General features: G+C 45.8%; 1 protein-coding gene across 2 annotated transcripts in view; it reads left to right on the top strand.

Moving 5' to 3' along the window:
- The window catches only part of AGO2 (argonaute RISC catalytic component 2), a 79054-nt gene that overhangs the window by 16900 nt on the left and 43385 nt on the right, over positions 1–18769 (top strand). For both annotated transcript variants that reach the window (XR_004680594.1, XM_035012002.1), the window contains exons 2-3: positions 1310–1505; positions 17111–17231. Coding sequence is in view for 1 of the 2 variants with exons in the window: in XM_035012002.1 (XP_034867893.1) it covers positions 1310–1505; positions 17111–17231 (317 nt within the window). In the remaining variant the exon portion in view is untranslated. The remainder of the gene's footprint in view (positions 1–1309; positions 1506–17110; positions 17232–18769) is intronic.

The raw sequence follows: 18769 nt of genomic DNA, 5'->3' as shown, positions 1-18769 counted from the left end.
GGGCAGGAGAGATTGCACGGATAGTTGAGTGCTCGTGTTGACCTGAGCACAGGTGTCTGAAGCCCCTGGAATGGGGGCTGGGGTGTAGGAAGTGGTGGTGCTCAGGGTGGGGTGTGGCAGGGTGTGTATATGAGCGCTGGTGTCGGGAAGGCTCGGGTGTCTTGACTCTGGAGGTTGCAAACGTCTTCCTTCCTGACTTCTTCCTGAAAGAGTAAAGGACTCTTTCTGAGCGACTTTGGCAGCCTTTCCTTACGTGTCTGAGCCTCAGCTTCCACAGTTATAAATGGAAAGAGATTGACCAGATGTTTCTGGGCTCTTCTTGTGCATCAGGTGCTCTTAGACCCTAGGGCAGGCAGATCTTCCTCAAGTTGCTCAGGTCCAGCTGGGGAGACAGCCAAATGGGATTACAGCGCAGTGTAGCAAATTTGTCCTGGAAATGTGAATAAAGCAAGCTAGAGACAGAAGTAAGGGGCTCTGACAAGTGAGGCTGGTCGTCGGGATTGAGAAGGTCTTGGAGTGGCAGGAGACAAGGCTGAGGCCAGGTGGTGCACACGGGAAGGCTGATTGTTGGAGCCAGGTGGTGGGCAGCCACGGAAGTACGTGGGCAGGGTGAGATCAGACTCTCTGGCCTGGAGTATAGAAAGTGGGTCGGTGCGGGTGGGGGTGCCTGGAAGTCAAGACCCCGTTAGAGGGCTTCCCTCACTCCCTGTCCTGGGTGAAATGGGGATCCGAGCTGGGGTGGAGAGGGATGGATAGGAAAGGATGAATTCGAGAGGAAGCTGGTAAAATGAGGAGGACTGTTGTGCAGTTGGCTGTGAGGGTTGGGTGGCAAGGGTCTTGATAGTGGGGAGACCACGGCCTCATGGATGGAGGCATGTCCTGGGGGGGAAAGCAGTTTAATTGGGCGTGCAGTTTCAACGGTCGGTGAGCTTGTGTAACAGACGAAGGGGGCTGGGTAGAGCATCCAGCACTTGCAGGATCTGGGCAGAGCAAGGAGAGGACCAAGGAGGGAACAATTTGAAAAAGGAGGGCATGGTGCCGTGTCACATGCCTCCCTTGAGCCTCGCAGTTGGGGGGTGTCTCTGTGATGACACAGACCTGGAGAGGGGTAGGGGCGTGGGATTCAGGTGTTCCGTGGGAACGTGGGAGCACAGGGAGGAGGAGGAGGGAACGAGTGTGTGTGGGGGGGCATGTGACAGCGAGGGTCCACGGGGGCTGGGAAGGATGGGCCACGACGGGAGCAGGCGCACGAGTGTGCTCTAGGGGAGCCGCGGTTCCCCGTTAACGGGCGTTCTCTTGGCCGTTGCAGTGCTCGCACCCCCCGCGCCGCCGCCGCCACCCATCCAAGGATATGCCTTCAAGCCTCCGCCTAGACCCGACTTCGGGACCTCCGGGAGAACAATCAAGTTACAGGCCAACTTCTTTGAAATGGACATTCCAAAAATTGACATCTATCATTATGAATTGGATATCAAGCCAGAGAAATGCCCAAGGAGAGTTAACAGGTATTCTGTCCTTTCATCCTTTATTGATCTTGATTGATTTATGTGGATAAGCTATGCACACAAGCCCACCATTTTAAACTAATCAACCCTTCCATTCCCAGTAGGTCCTTCCCTGGGGGTTGCTGTTGTAGTTACTTTTTGAAAAATGTTTTGTGTATTTCACTGTATCTTGATACATTTGTTAAGTGTGTAGCTCTGTGAGTTTGGACAAATATGTGCGCATGCCCATCAGCTCAGAACGTTGCCTCGTGCCTTTTCATCAGTCCCAGCCCGAAGGCTGGTGCTCTGACCTGTGTCACCACTGATTTGTTCCCTGCTGGGGGAGGGGGGCTGGGACACAGAGGAGTCTTAGAGCCTGTGAGATAGTCTCCCCCCACCTGCTCCTTCGACTCGGCACGACGTTTTTGAGATTGACTGGTATCGCTGTATTAATAGCTTCTTACTTTTATTGCTGAGGAATATTTCATGATATGAATATTTCATAATTTATTCATATTCTTGTTGGATGCTTGGGCTGTCTAGGCTTTGCCATCATGAACAAAGCTGCCGTGAACATAGCTGTTCAAGTCTTTTTTTGTGGACATGCATTTTCATTTCTCTTAGATGCAAACTCAGAAGTGAAATTGCTGTATCATAGGGGAGGTGCGGGTTTAGCTGCATGAGAAACCTCGAAGTCGTTGTCCAGAGTGGCTGCTGACTCATTCTCCTGTCAGAGGTGTGAGGTTCTGGGTGTTCCACGTCCTTCTCAGCATGTGGGAGAGTCAGCCTGTGAGATTTTTGCTGTTTCAGTGTGTCTCAGGGTTTCTCTTTGTGGTTTTAATTGTCATGTCTTGGTAGCTAGCGAGTTGAGCACCTTTTCATGTGCTCATATCTGTAATTCCGTTATATTTACACATCACGTAGTATCAGGTCACATAGTATTTCTTTTTTTTTTTTTAAGATGTTTATTTGAGAGAGAGAGAGAGAACATGAGCCCCGGGGGGTGGGAGGGGGGCAGAGGGAGGAGCAGACTCCCCGCCGAGCAGGGAGCCCGACACAAGGCTCGATCCCCAGGACCCCAGGATCATGACCCGAGCCGAAGGCAGATGCTTCACCGACTGAGCCACCCAGGCGCCCCCTCATAGTATTTCTAATAAAGTGTCTGTTGAAGCCTCTTCCCTGTCTTGTCTCTTTGTTACTGATTTGTGGGAGTTTGTAATATATTTGAGGTGCAAGTCTATAGTGGGCATGTTTTCACCTGGTTTGAGGCTTGCTATTTCACTTTCTAAGTGGTGTCTCTTAATGAGCAGATTTTTATTTTTGTTGACATCCAGTCTATAAAATTTTGAAAATGGTTATCATATTGTGTGTTCTCTTCAGAAAATCTTCGTCTATCTGAAGGATACAGGTATTTTTTTAAGCAGAATTAGAGTTTGGGCCCATATATATATACTTATATATATATTTTAAGATTTTATTTATTTATTGGAGAGAGAGTGCTAGTGTGCAAGAGTGTGCGCAGGCGCAGGGGAGGAGCAGAGACAGAATCTCATCCAGACTCTGAGTTGAGCTCAGGGCCTGACACGGAGCTTGGAGATCATGACCTGAGCCAAAACCAAGAGTTGGTGGCTTAACCCAGCGGGCCACCCAGGTGTCCCAGGCCTGTATATTTATTTAGGCCTGTGATCCATCTTGGATTAATGTTTGTGTGTGGTGGGAGGTAAGGGTCTGTTGAGAAGACTTTTCTTTCCCCATTGATTTACCTGGGCACCTTTGGGGGCGGGGGTGAATCAGTTGATTTTCATTGCTACCAGAAAGTCCCCTGGAATGTTTTATTGCAGTGGCTTTGAAACTACAGATCAATTTGGGGAAAGTGGACGCTGTTGAATCTCTTGGTCCAAACACATTGCTGCCCTCCCCCTTGATTAGGTCTACTTTAATTTCTTGCAGAACTTATTGATACTTTTCAACATAGAGGTTTTTCATTTTATTTACTCTTAAGTATGTTGTGTTCTTTGATGTTATTATAAATTGTATTTTAAAATTTCATTGTCCAGGAGGGAAGTTTTTCAGGAGGGAATGACTGCTAACGAGTGTGGGGTTTCTTTTTGGAGTGATGACAAATGTTCTAAACTTAGACTGTGGTGCTCTGAGGGGGACAACCCTGTGAATATACTATAACCATTTAGTTGTGCACTTTAAAGATGTTGAAGAGTTTTTCATTTTTTAACAAAGATCGTTTTCTTTCTTTCCAGTTTCTAATGCATTTTATTTATTTATTTATTTATTTATTACTCACTTTATTGCAGCGGCTAAGAAATCCAGTATAAATAATGTTGAATATATGTGGTGAAAACAGACATCGTTGCCTTGTTTCCACTCTTATGGGGGAATCATTCATTCCTTTGCCTATAAAATATTCTGTTAGTTGTAGGATTTTCTTGGAGACTCTTTGTCAGGCTGAGGGAATTCTCTCCTAATTTGCTGAGAAGTATCCTCATCATTAGGTGTTGAGTTCTGTCAAATGCTTTCTCTGCATCTGTTGGGGTGATCATGTAGTTTTTCTTCTTTTTTTCCCCCAAGTCCTGTTTTATTTTTAAAGATTTATTTATTTATTTGAGGGAGGGTGGGGGGGCAGAGCGGGAGAGAGTCTCAAGCAGACTCCGTGCTGAGTGCAGAGCCTGGCGCAGGGCTTGATCTCACGACCCTGAGATCATGACCTGAGCCGAAACCAAGAGTCGGACTCTGAACTGACTGAGCCCCACAGACGCCCCTTCCCACCTCCTGTTAATGAGATAGTATTGCATTGATTTTTTTATGTTAAATTAGCTTGAATTTCTGAGTCATGATGTATTATTTTACCCACATCTTTAGTCATGATCAGTTATTTTCTATATTGCCAGATTTAGTTTATTAGCATTTTGTTGTCAATTTTTGTGTCTCTACTTCCGAGAGACATTGATCTGTACTTTTCTTCTCTTCTCAGGTTTTGATAGCAGGGGTATGTGACATTGTCACGCATGCTGGGAGGTGCTCCGTCCTCTCCAGATGCTGGAAGAGGAAAGTAAAAGAGTGGTATAATTTCTTTCTTAAATGTGTGACTGAATCTGTCATTGAAATCACGTGGACCTAGGGTTTTCTTCATACCGTTTAATTTCTTTATCAGAGATCGGGCTGTTCAGAATTTTCTCTTTTTGTGTCAGTTTGATAGTTTGCGTCTTTCGAGGAGTCTATTTCATCTACGTGGTTGAGTTGACTTGCTAAAAACTGTTGACAGGGTCCCTTTAACGTCTGTGGGACTTGTAGGGCAGACCCCGTTTGTGTCTTCTCTCTCTGCCTTCATCCGCTTTGCTAGGGGTTTGTCAATTATATTCTTCTTTTCATAGAAATAGCATTTTACTTTGCTGATTTTTCTCTTTTGTTGATGCCCCCCTTCCGTTTTCTTTTATCTTTCTTACCCTATTCATTTTGAGGTTAGATCATCAAATTTAAACCTTCCTTCTTCTCCAGTCCTTTTGTTTGAGGCTGTAGATTTCCCTCTGAGCCTGGTTTTAGCTACAGCCCACAGGTTTTGATACATTTTAATTTTCATTCAAAATATTTTCTCATTTTCCCTGTGTATTCTTCTTTAACCCATGTTTTTTTATTTGTTTTTAGAAATGTGTTCAAATTTTAACTCTTTGGATTTTTTTTGTTTGTTTTTGTTTGTTTGTTTTTTTTTTTTTGATACCCTGTTGTCATTGATTGCTAATTTAATTCCTTTATGGTTAGAGAACATACTCTGTAAGATTTCAGTCTTCTGAAATTTATTGGAACTTATTTTATGGCTAAGCCTGTGATTTATCTTAAGTGTTATTGAGACACTTGAAAAGAATGTGTATCCTGGTTTTGGTGGGGTTGGAGATTTATGAATAGTAGATGGAGTTGGTTGATAGTATTGTTCCAAGCCTTTATACCCATTCTCATTGTTTTCGTCCTACTGTGATGTGGATTTGTCTATTTCTCCCTTTAGTACTGTTTTTATTTCATGTGTTTCAAAGCTCTGTTCCTAGATAGACACATTTATAATTTTTTGTCTTCCATGGTAAATTGACCTCTTCATCACTAGGAAGTAGTCTCCATATTTTGTAACTCTTCTTGTTTAAAAAGCCTTTCCTGCCTGATTATTAATACAGTCTCAACCATTCTTAGGCATACTGTTGAGCTGATACATACCTTTGTACATACTTGTGCTCTCAACCTGTGTGTGTGTGTGTTTGTGTGTGCATATGTCAAGTATGTCCATTGTAGATATCACAGGGACTTACTTTATTTCTGATTTTTTTTTTAATTTTTATTTATTTATTTGAGAGAGAGAATGAGATAGAGCGTGAGAGGGGGTAGGGTCAGAGGGAGAAGCAGACTCCCCGCCGAGCAGGGAGCCTGATGTGGGACTCGATCCCGGGACTCCAGGATCACGACCTGAGCCGAAGGCAGTTTCTTAACCAACTGGGCCACCCAGGCGCCCCTTATTTCTGGATTTTAATGGGTATGTTAGATTTGCTTAAATATAATGTAAAGTTAAATTTAATTATCTGTGGTTGAAGTCTACCATCTCACTATTTTTTAAAATTTCTGTATCTGTTTTTTTATTCTTGTTTCTCTTTTCCCTTCTCCTTTTGAGCTCATCAAACGTTCTTTATTCCATTTATTCCCTCTTCTTGTTTGTACCTCTTTTTGCTTTTTAAGTGATTGCTTTCCAAATTTCAGTATGCATCTTTGATTTACCAGTCTACTTAGTGTTAATACTGTAACTTCATATAAAATGTAAGAATTTTATAGTAGTGTAATTCTATTTACCCATCTGTCTGTTGTTGTCATGTATTTTACTTCTGTATACATTATAAATTCCATGGTACGATGCTGTTAGTTTAAGGAAATTAAGAAAACAGTCTGTTTACCCATATATGAGCCATACCTGGTTCTCTGCTGATGAGTGTTTTCACCTGGCACCATTTCCTTTCAGCCTGAAGAATATCCTTTAGCCTTTCTTGTGCGAGTGTGCCCATGATGAATTCTTCTAGCACCTTTTTGAAATCTACAAATGTGTTTATTTCCTTCTTATTTTTGAAAGATTTTTTTGCTGGGTATAGAATTCTAAATTTACCTTTTCCCCCCAACACTTTAAAGTTGTCATTATATTACCTTTTAATCATCATTATTTCTGACGAATTTTCACTTTATTTTCTTACTGTACTTCACCTGTATGTAATTTGTCATTTTTTCCTGTGAATATTTTCTGTTTTAATTTTGCTTTTCAGCAGTTTGACTCTGACGTACCTAAGTGTGATTTTCTTTGTATTTTTCCTTCTTGGTGTTCATTAGAGTTTTTCTGGATTTGTATGTTGATTATCTTTCATGAAATTTGGGTGAAATGCTGGCTGTCATTTCTTAAAATATTTTTTCTGCCCCATTTTCTCAACTTTATGGGATTGCAATGATGTGTTTGTTAGGCCATTTTTATATTGTCTTCAGGTCATTGAGCCTGTGATTTTTAAAAAAGTCTTTTTCCTCTCTTTCTACAGTTTGGATAATCCTTATTGATCTATCTTCAAGATCACTTTACCTCCTCCACTTTTTTTTGTCGTATCCAGTCTTCTGTGGTAATCGTCTAATAATTGTTTTTCATCTAGATACAGTACTTTTCAGTTCTAGATTTTGCATTTGGTTCTTTTTCATAGTTTCTCTGCTGAGACTCCCCAGCTGTTCACTCATTGTCCCCATCTTTTTCTTAATGACCTGAATGTACTTAGAGTAACAGCACGTGTATTACAGCAGTCCTTGTCTGCTAATTACAACATATGGCTCATTTCAAGATCTGTTTCTATCGACAGGTTTTTCCTTAGATTACTCATGCCACCCTTTTGCTTATTTACACACATAGTAAATTGTTGTTGAACATTATGTACATTACATCGAGGGAGGCTGGCTTTTGCTGTCTTCTCCGGTACCTTGTCCCACAAACTCCTACCTCTTCTGCAGACCCAGACTCTGCTCCCCATCTCCTCAGTGCGACAGGACTGCTGCTGTCCGGTGCTCCTTCCCCCGGGTTGTGGTTTGGAAACTGCCCCCTGGCTGAGTGGGTGTGCGGCTTACCTCATGTGTTTCCCTTGCCTCAGTAATCACAGTCTTTTTTTTTTTTTTTTTTTTTATTTGCGAGAGAGAGAATGAGAGAGAGCATCAGAGGGAGGAGGGTCAGAGGGAGAAGCAGACTCCCTGCTGAGCAGGGAGCCTGATGTGGGACTCGATCCCAGGACTCCAGGATCATGACCTGAGCCGAAGGCAGTCACTCAACCAACTGAGCCACCCAGGCGCCCAGTAATCACAGTCTTAAGCTGCCTGTTTTTCATTTTGCCAAAAATAGCCATCTCATATTTTCTCTAGTTTTGTAGTTAAGTTCGTGGAAGGGTAAGTCCAATACTAATTACTTTGTCATGGTCAGAAACAGAATTCTCAGTTGCAGTTTGAGAACTCACGTTGGCTGCCCAGTTTGTGCTGGTACCTTGTGAAGTGCTCTTTGCTAGAATATTGTTTTTCCTGATTACAGTCTTTTTAAGAGAAAGAATGTTTGGGCATTCAGTTCCCTTATCTATAAAACGAAACGGTTGGACTGGATATTTACCCTGAAGATACAGATGTAGTGAAAAGAAAGGCCATATGCACCCAATGTTCATAGCAGCAATGTCCGCAATCGCCAAACTGTGGGAAGAGCCCAGATGTCCATTGACAGATGAATGGATAAAGAAGATGTGGTCCATAAAGACAATGGAATATTACTCAGCCATCAGAACAGATGAATACCTACCATTTACATCAACATGGATGGGACTGGAGGGTATTATGCTAAGGGAAATAAGTCAGTCAGAGAAAGACAATTATATGGTTTCACTCATATGTGGAACGTAAGGAATAGCGTAGAGGAAGGGAGAGAGAACTGAATGGGAAGAAATCAGAGAGGGAGACCAAACCATGGAGACTCTTTTTTTTTTTTTTTTTAAGATTTTATTTATTTATTTGAGAGAGAGAGAGCGCACATGAGAGGGGGAGGGTCAGGGGAGAAGCAGACTCCCTGCCGAGCAGGGAGCCTGATGCGGGACTCGATCCCCAGACTCCAGGATCATGACCTGAGCCGAAGGCAGTCGCTTAACCAACTGAGCCACCCAGGCGCCCCCACCATGGAGACTCTTGACTCTGGGAAACAAACTGAGGGTTGCTGGAGGGGAGGAGGTTGGGGGGATGGGGTAACAGGGTGATGGGCATTAAGGAGGGCACGTCATGTGATGAGCACTGGGTGTTATATACAACTAATGAATCATTGAACACTACATCTGAAACGAATGATATATTATCTGTTGGCTAATTGAATTTAAATTTAAAAAAAAAGCTTCTATCTTAAAAAAAAACTAAGCAACTGGATTTGCCCAGTGTGACCAATATACATTGGTCCAGGCTCTTTATTTTTAATTTTTTAAAGTAGGCTCCATGTCCAGTGTAGGGCTTGAATTCATAATCCTGAGTTTGAGAGTTGCATGCTGTACCAGCTGAGCCAGCCCAGCGTCCCAGTCCGCACTCTTTAGAGGGTGATTTGGTGTAATATTAAAATAAAAATAGTATATGCCCTTTGATCCACCAGTTGTACCACTAAGTATTTATCCCACAAAGGTATGGCCCCAAAGAGACAGCACTTGACAGTTATATGAGAACCTTTAAAATACGTGCTTACTAAAAAACACGTGTTTCTGAAGAAAAACTTTGGGCACAACTGGTTTCAACAGCTCTCTTTACTGACGACCTTCCAGTCTGAAACGCTTTGAGCCTGTCCGTGAATGGCCTTGTTTGTTGCTGAGTTTCCCTGAGGCAAACCACCTGTGTGGAACAGATTCACTATACTCTCAGAGGATGAGGCACAGAGAAGCATGCACACTTTCTGGGCTTTTTCTTGGTATGATGGCCGTTGGGCTCTTATTACGCCATCAGCCCCATTATACAAGATGAGGTGGTTTTTGTTGTTGTTGTTGTTGTTGTTGTTGTTGTTGTTTTCCCCATGAAGGAGAGATGACTAAGGCTTTGTCATCTGGCAACAGAAAAAGGCTGCTGGTGGTTAAAATTTGATGTCTTTACCTGACTGTGCCACCACATCCTTGTTGTAGTTACATCGACAAGGTTCTAAAGTTACCCGGTGTTTGGAAATCCCTCAAGTCAAACAGTAAGTCATAAAGATGGGGTTTGAGCTGCATTTTTGTGGCCAAGGCCAGCCCACTTACTAGCATGCCATGCTCTCCCCTGGGTTTTGAGCCAACCTGAGAATTGTGGCCCAGTTAAATGTGTGAGCCTTCAGGATTCTTTATTTTACTATGACTCCTGATGGACTTTGGCTAAGGTCCAATCTCAAAATTGTTATCCATCAAAATAGTGTAGAAAAAACGTTGGAAGTGAAGCTGTCCTGTTACTCAAACCCACATGCTAGCACTGTGCTTCATCCCTCCCTCTTCCAACCTTGCTGGCAGCATGACCAGCCACACTTACGAAACCCCCACTCATGAGGTGGGTACCATGGGGGTGCAGTGTGGGCGAGAGAGGCGCGGTTCATGGCCCCAGTGGGGAAGAGTGCTGCTGGCAGCGACGGGTAGTACTCGGAGCCTGCGCTGCTGGAGGGAGGCTGTGCTCTGTCCCCCTGGGAGTGACTGGCGCGATGGTCCTTAACATCCCATCTTCTTACCTAGTTCTCCTTCCACACGACAGTCTCTGTGACAGCAAGGACAGTGTCTGAATTCTGAGCCCCCCCAGCCTTGTGCAGGGCACATGGTAGATGTTTAATAAGTTCAACCCTGAAGCTTTGTGCAAAGCTGAGTGAAAACTGCCATCCATCTACTGTATGATGCATCACTGTGAGTTCTCGCCTCGTGTACCCTCCATCCCTGGCCATACCATCCATCACTGTTCACCGAATGGCTGCTGTAGGAGGGGTTCAGTATAAGGCAAGGTACGTCGTCCCAGGATGCGTCCACTATCACTGTGGGTGCGGAGATGGTCCCACGGAGTAGCCAGAGCACTGCGCGGGTCTCGGCTGGGTGGGCCTTGCCAGCGGCAGTAGGAAACCTTTGCAGTGGGCCAAAGTTAGCTGCACTCTGCTCAGAGCGCAGGATGGCCCACAAAAAGAAGGCGTGCTCCTTGTCTTTTGACCGTCCTTGCTTGCTTGTTCTTCTCGAGCTCTGTCAAGTGGCCCTAGGAGAACACTGCAGAAGTGATCACCATGTGCCCGGGGTGTGGCAGGAGGTGGGGTGGCGTGGTAGGAGGTGGGTGGCGTGGCAGGAGGTGGGGTGGCGTGGCAGGAGGTGGGTAGCGTGGCAGGAGGTGGGTGGTGCCGCACGGCTGTGTTGTTTGCAGCCTGCTCTGTACTTTGGGCACTGCCCACTAGAGGGATTGTCCATTTGGTCAAGGCTTTTTAGAAGAGTGATTATGTTAAAATTAAAATAGTACGTATATCCTTTTCTTTTAAGTATTTATCCCAAAGAGAGATGTACAAAGATGTCTAATATTGTGATGGGAAAAAAGAGAAACCATCCCCATGTCAATCAGGAGGGATGGTTAAGTCGACGTTCTGTGCAGTACAATGCAACCGTAGACAACAGTGAAAGGGAGCTTCCAGTGTGAACATCAAGTCTGGAAACAGACAACTAGGTCATAAGTGGTCTGTTAATATGAGTTATGGCACATGATACAATAATATCTCTCTTTCTAGACTTGATGGCCACTTTGTATCTAGTGACAAGGGAAGGTCTCAGAGAAACCTAGAGGGAAAACAGCAAGCTCCAGAACCATGGGTTCGATGCCATATGTTTGAAAAAGCATAATACACTGTATTTCTTTTTATGTACCTGTGTATTTTTGTAAATGCATAGATTTGAAAATGATCAAATCACTTCTGAGAAGAGGATTGAGATGAGGAGGTGGTCTAGGCAGACTTTCGGCATTATCTGTATTTGAAGTGGACAGTGAAGATGTAGTAATGCAAAACCTCTGTAGTTAGGAATTAAAAGACTACATTTTATTTATTTGTTTGTTTGTTTAGAGGGGGAGAGAGAGCACACAGAAGGAGAGGGAGAGAGAATTTTAAGCAGGCTCCCCACTGAGCCTGGGGCTTATTCTCACGACCCTGAGATCATGACCTGAGCCTAAATCAAGACTCGGAAACTTAACTGACTGAGCCACCCAGGTGCCCCAAGACTACCTTTTTTTTAAAAGAGAAAACTTGCCCAGAATTATGGCAAAAGGGTAAACAAAGCAAATAGGGAGTGGGCCAGCCTGTTTGGATTAGCAAACATGTTCTGGTTACTGCCAGGCGGTTTCGCATCTTGCTGCTTCCCCTTAGTAGCACGTGTTTGTGTGTCTCTGCGTCCTCTGAGGCTCTGTGGGGACTGAGTGTGTTGTGCGTGTGACAAGCCCGGCAGACATTTTAATACGAGCACCATTCTGTAAGAGACGAGTCCAGAAGGGGTCTGCAGAGTGAGCACCCATAGTCTTTGGGCCCTGTTGCCTTTTGAGTGAAGTCAGGAGCGTAGCCTGGGGTTCATGTTTAGTAAAGGTGTTTGTCCTGGGAGCCAAACTCGTGTAGTGCAGGGTGAAACATGGTAAGAAGGAAGAACTAAACACAAGAGACCCAGCAAGTCACACGTCCCCAGGTAGTTGCTGTCAGAAGTCTACCAACAGTTGCCAAGGAGCAGCTAGTCAGGTCAGGTCCCTGGGGCTCTTGTTTAATGGGTGCAGGCCTGCCCCTGAGGAATCCGAGGAAGGCCTGGAGATGGGCCGTGGTGATGGTTGCAGAGCAGTGTGAACGTACCTCATGCCGCCGGGCCGTACATGGAACAGTGAGTGAAATGGCAAGTTGTTTTTTGAGGGGCTTTTTTGTTGTTGTTTTGGTTTTTTTGTGGGCAGCAAAGTTTATCGAGGAATATTGAACAGCAGTGCAAAGCTCCCCAAGAGGGAGGCGACCCGAGAGGGTTGCCCTGAAATGGCAAGTTTTATGTTACTTTATTGCACCACTATTAAAATGGAGAGAGACCAAGAGACAGGGAGGAAGGAAGGAAGGAAAGTTAGTTCCTGGCCAAAGGGAGCCGGTCAGTGTTAATGAAGGGAAGGGACCTCCGTATTTTACAATTAGTGGGCATCCTGTCTTAAAAATTAAGTGGTATGATCCCTATTTATGTTTTGCACAAGATCGTACAAGGTGACAGCGCCCTCCTTGCCACGAGAGTCAGCCACTAAGGCATGGGAGGAGAACATGGGTGATAATTGGGGTCTTCTCTCCATCCTTGTGGCGGCCAGGGTTCTGGATGACTGGTCGCCCGAGCAGGGCTGCTCTGTAGTATGTCGGGGTGACTCCTGCCTGCAGTGATTGAACGGCTTCCTTCTTTCACCAAATATTTACTGAGCCCCAGCCGTGTGCCACATTCTGCCAGGTGCTGACAGTTCCTGAGTGCGTAGGATGTGACTCCTGCCGCAGAAGAGCCCACTGTTTGGTACGTGAGTGGAACTGTCATGCCAACCGTTGGATTCAACTCCGGGTAGTAAGCGTTCGTAGAGGCAAGTGGTGTGGGCCCCAGCTTAGTGCTGCGAATACTGGATACCAGTCCCTTCCCTCATTGCACTCGTGCGTGAAACTGGGCTTCCTGGGTTTCTTTGATGATTGACCTCGCCCACAAGCTCCTCCCCTTCCTCACTGCCTGCCTGAGAGTGCAAACAAATGAATGAGTGAGTGAGTGAGTAAATGAACAAATAAAGACTTAGTACTTGGGGGAAATGTGTGCATTTATGGAGTATCCGCGATGTACTGGGCCCTGGAATTACACAGGTAGAAAGGCAAGGACTGCACTTTTCTGCAGGTTCGCCTGGGTTTTCAACAAATACAGCACCAATGTCCACCAGTAATGGTACTTTTTCCTCTTTACAGTCCTTCTCCCATTCTTGTCCTTCTGTGGTGCCCGTGGTCTGTAGTCCAGCTTTGGACACAGCGGCAAAAGCCGCATCTTTGTTTTATTGTGCATCTCGGAGGGAGAGCTCTACCAGATGAAGGACAGTTTCCACCTGTTCCTAGTTTGCTAACTTAAAAAAAAAAAAGAAAATTGTGAATAGGTGTTGAATTTTAGTAAATGCTTTTTCCTACATCTTTGAGATAATTGTAATTTAAAATTTTTTTACATCTGTTTTTTAAAATATAAATCAAATTTATTGAGATATAATTACATACAACAAAATGCATCCATTTTTAGTTTATAGTTAATGAGCTTTAAAAAAAACCCGTGTGTACACATATGACAACCACCTTAATCAGGGTGGGGAACGCTCTGACTCCCCCAAAGCTCCTTCCGGCCCCTTTGCAGCTATCCCCGCCCCTGTCCAGAGGCAACCACTGATGAGCCTTCTGTTGAGGATTCATTTTGGCCTTTGAGAGAGTCCCCTGCAAGTGGATCCTGCAGCGCGAACCGTGTTGTACTGTCCTCCTTCCGAGCGCATTTCTAAGATGCGGCCAGCGGCTTGCACGTGCTAGCGATCCACACGATGGAGTAAGTGTCCCGTTGTAAACTTGTGCCCTAATCGGTCTGTTCACCAGTTGACAGACGTATGAGCTGTTTCCAGTTTGGGACTGTTACAGACGTTTGCATACAAGTGTTGATGTAGTTATGTGCTTTCGTTTCTCTTGCGTAATTATTGGGTGTTACTGGATAACGTGGTGACTATCCATTGGCCTTTATCAGAAATGGCCAGCTTTCCCCCATAGAGTGGCCATACTCTTGTAACTTCATGGCAGCCCCAGGTGAATCTGTTGTCCCTGCCGGCCTTCGCTGACCCGGCCTGGGCAGTCTTTGGGATGCTAGCCAGAGCCAGTGGGTGCGTGCTGGGGTCTCCTCGTGGTTCCAGTGACCAACGAGGAACATCTTTCTGTGTGCTTACTGGCCGTTCCTGTAGCAGCTTTTCCAGTGTGTCTGTTCTTAGCCTTTCCCCACTGTTTACAGTTCACTTGTTTGTCTTACTGAGTTACAAGAATTTTTAAAACATACTATGTGTGCGTGTCCTCTGTCAGACATGTATGTGTGTGTTTCTCGAATATTTGCTTCCGGTGTGTTGTCTTTTCCTTTTTGTAACCGTAGCTTTTAAAGAGTAAGAGTTTTCATTTTGATGATGTTTTTGAATTTATTATTTTATTTTTGCAGTTCATACTGTTTGTGTTCTAAGAAATCTTTGTCTGTCCCAAGGGTCATTAGAGATTTTTCTCCTGTTTTCTTCCAGAAGCATTGCAGCTGTAGATTTTACTTGATGTCTGTAATATGTTTTGTGTTGGTTACTTTTGTCCAGTTAAGTCCATCCTTTCATTCTTGGTATCTGCCCAACGTTGACTCAGTGTCATTTTTCATGAGTTGCTGAACTCAGTTTGTTAATACAGTGGACCCTTGAACAACCCGGCTTGAACGGCTCATGTCCACTTATGTGGATTTTTTTCAATAAATATGGTACTGAAAGTAAATGTATTTTCATTTCCTCGTGATTTTCTTAATAACGTTTTCTTTTCTCTAGCTTACTTTATTGTAAGACTACAGTATACGAGACGTACAATATACAAAATGAGTGTTGATCCACTCGGATACCGGTGTTGGTCAGTGGTAGGCTATTAGTAGTTAAGTTGTGGGACTGTCAAAAGTTATATGTGGGGTTTTGACTGTGTAGGGGGTTGGTGCCCCTCACCCTTGCCCTGTTCCAGGGTCAGCTGTACTGTTTCTTTATCCGTGTTTGTAAGTGAGATTAGCCCATGGTCCTCTTTATTCTGTCCAGAATAAATTTGCATCCAGTTGGATGACTTGCTCTTTGGGTGTGGGTGGAACTCTCCATAGAGCTGTCTGGAGCTTGAGTGGACAGGGACACCTTGACCGAGAAGCTGGGGTCTTTGAAGCTTGGCGAGCGGTGGTCTGGAGACAGCCTCTCTCTGATGATGGCCCAGAGGAGCGTGTGGAGACGCGGCACTGTGGCTGCTGGCTGGGGGCGCACTGTGATGTCCCACACTGTGTTAGAGGCCTGGTGCGTTCTCGGTGGAACCATCAGAGAAGATGATGCCCAGAGGCTCTGTTTGCCCCGGGGATGTCTTAGGCACTGGGTGTCTGGGCAGGATTGGCTGCCTCCCTAGCGCCTCATCGGCTGTGATGAGCCCAGTTGAAGATCGACTGGGCAAAGCCAGTTTGAATAAGGAAAGCCTTCATAGGCCAGCTGTCCTCATATTCTGGCAAAGGAAGGGAATGAATTCTTGCTTCCTGAAGGATGACCAAAGCTCTAGGCCAGAGAGAAAGATCCTTAGAACCAAGCTGAGCTCAGATCTGCCCTGCTGGGGGCGGTCTCTCAGATGTCCTCTCCCTCCCCTCACCCCACTTGCCCTGCTCCCACATCCCATGAGCTGCTGACAATGACTGAGATTTGGAGCCTGTCCCAGTCTATTCACTATCAATCCTTTGCATTTTTCCCTTACGAGGGACCTTCGGGGGGCCAGGCCGGTATCACGGCCTTTCCTGTCTGTATTTTATGAGGCATTGTGTGTAAGAAGAGTCAAGTACTTGGGGAGTTAAATCAGAATGCCTCAAAACCACCCTGAAATGCTGACAGAGGTGCTAAGTGGGGCCCTCTTGGAGAAGACCGGCAGAGAGGGTGGGTGGGCATCGCTTTTCCTTGAGCCTTGAGCCAGTGGGATAGTTGAGCTGTCTCTGGCCATTCAGAGTGTGTTCCTGCGTGCCTCCCTGCTGAGCTGTGGCCAGGCAGGCACAGTGGGCAAGGGGTGGGGGCGGGGCACAGGTCTAGTCTGCCTATGGAGCCCCGAAACAGAAGGGTTCCTGTGTGTTTGTTGGACTTCTGCCGCTGTGATGCCCGGGTAACACGCAGCACCAGCATCTCAGTGCCTGTCACAACAGAGATCCTGTTTCGTGCTCATGGCCCTGCAGGTCACCTGACCGTCCCGGCTGGGTCAGGCTGCCCCTGGGCTGTGAGGCAAGTTTAGGGTCTTTGTTCTGGAGCCCACATGAAAGGGCAGCAGCACCCAGGGTGCATACTTACAGCAGATCCCAGGAGCACAAGAGGCCAAGCCAGACACACAAACCCCAGGAAAGCCTCGGCGTGGGTCACCTCTTTGGACTTGGCAGTGACCAGAGCAAGGCCACAGCTGAGCCAGCACCCAGTGTCGACCAGGGAGGGGTGGTGTCTGCTCTGGTGGGCGATCCTGCAGAGTCAGCCTGCAGAGCACATGGTATCCGATCCTCCAGCTTTGGGAACAGGAACCCCAGGAAGTTCTGGGTGCATGTGTTGTCTGCCGGATGTAGGGTGCAGGGTGCCCGGCGTGGGGGAGGCTGTCCCGTGTTTGACCGACCGAGTGAGCGTCAGCCCACTGAAGGTTCTGATCTGAGTCTTTAGAGAAGGACGTTGAAAGTCATCTCACTAGAAGGAGCCACAGGTCTTAAGAAAATGGCTCATAAACCGGTGTTAGAAGAATGTTGTCCTTGCATGCCATTTCTCTGATTTTATTGACATTTTGCTTGAATTCTGTCCTATTTCAGGGAAATAGTGGAACATATGGTCCAGCACTTTAAAACACAGATCTTTGGGGATCGGAAACCAGTGTTTGATGGAAGAAAGAATCTCTACACAGCGATGCCCCTTCCAATTGGGAGGGATAAGGTAAGTTTACAGGGATGCGTTTGCATCAGACGATGTGCAATGAGGTAAAATTCAAACGTGTTGTTACATACTAAGTCACCTGGGAGGAAAGAGCGGCCGGTTGCTGTGTGCTTCATCCTGAGATCTGTAGAAACTACTTCTATGTGTTGTGCTCTCCTGTGTTGGTGGGGGGGTCAGCCAGGTTCAGAGACAGGAGCCGAGAGCTTCTCAGAATGACAGCACACGTCGCACATGCCTCACCCCCCCACCCCCGTGCACACACATGCACGGCGCCTGCGCCACACGCCGCCGTCAGACCAGAGCCCAGCTTGCTGGGACTGTAGAGACCCGTGGAAGAGCATGTTTGCGGGGCTGAGATGTGTGTGATGGTGGCCGTGAGATCCAGCAGAGGTCCAGCCTGAGCCACGGTTCCCGCTGAATGATAATCACTGATCAGTAACCACCAGGGATAGTGCTAATATTAAAATGTTGCCTTTTCTTATTGTTTTTGTTGTCATGGCTTTACTTAAAGAGTAATACAATTTCTGCCTAGAAGTTGTCACTTCTTGGCACATCTTCCAACAAATGGGCTGATCCAGGATGGTTTATTAATAGGAGAAGAGCAAAGCTCAGCTCAGAAATAATCTTCACACAAACTTTAAAAACAAAAAACACAGGGCGCCTGGGTGGCTCAGTTGGTTAAGCGACTGCCTTCGGCTCAGGTCATGATCCTGGAGTCCCCGGATCGAGTCCCGCATCAGGCTCCCTGCTCGGCGGGGAGTCTGCTTCTCCCTCTGATCCTCCCCCTCTCATGCTCTCTGCCTCTCATTCTCTCTGTCTCAAATAAATAAATAAAAATCTTAAAAACAAACAAACAAACAAAAAACAAAAAAAAAACAAAAAAAACACAGCAGAGAAATAAGTAACTTCACGAGTGTCCCAGTGAGAGCAGTGAAGTTGATTCCGTTTGAGAATGACCTGCCCAATTAACTTCTTAAGCCCCTGGGTCCCTGGGAAGGAGTGCAGCTTGGTGCTTACAGACCCTGCTGGCCAGCAAGATGCAGGTTCTCCGCAGCCATGAAATGTTTTCGCTTTTCCGTTTTTTTATAATCTCAATATGACTGAGTTCCTTACGCTCGTCTGAATCGCCAGGAGACCAGGCAGTTTTGGCGCTGGGTGGCACAGCTCGGACTTGGCCGTGCTCTGATAACAGAGTACGTTATGGCCGAGGCAAGGCCACGCCGTGATAAGGGCTCCTTACCAGCTGGTCTCAAGGGGATCCCGAGATAACAGTGGTGCATGACGGGGCTGGGTGGGGGTGACTGACATTGGCATTCTGAATTAGAGGGAGTCCCGGGACCCTTTGCCTGTCCACTGAGTTGGGATCATGCCTTGCAAAGAAACATGCTGGTGCATTTGAAATTTATTGATTATGAAGTTTTTAATTTGCACGTTTGTTTTTGTTTAAACTTGTGTAAGAAAAAGCATAAGGAGTTTATTCCCAGTTTATCTGTACATGTATAATCAGACACTAGGCGGGGCACAGGAACATTTTCCTT

Source organism: Mirounga leonina, unplaced genomic scaffold, assembly GCF_011800145.1.
Source record: "Mirounga leonina isolate KUSES-001 unplaced genomic scaffold, KU_Mleo_1.0 Mir_165, whole genome shotgun sequence".
Classification (NCBI taxonomy): domain Eukaryota; kingdom Metazoa; phylum Chordata; class Mammalia; order Carnivora; family Phocidae; genus Mirounga; species Mirounga leonina.
Note: the sequence above shows the minus strand (reverse complement) of the source record. Positions and strands in the feature narration are given on the sequence as shown.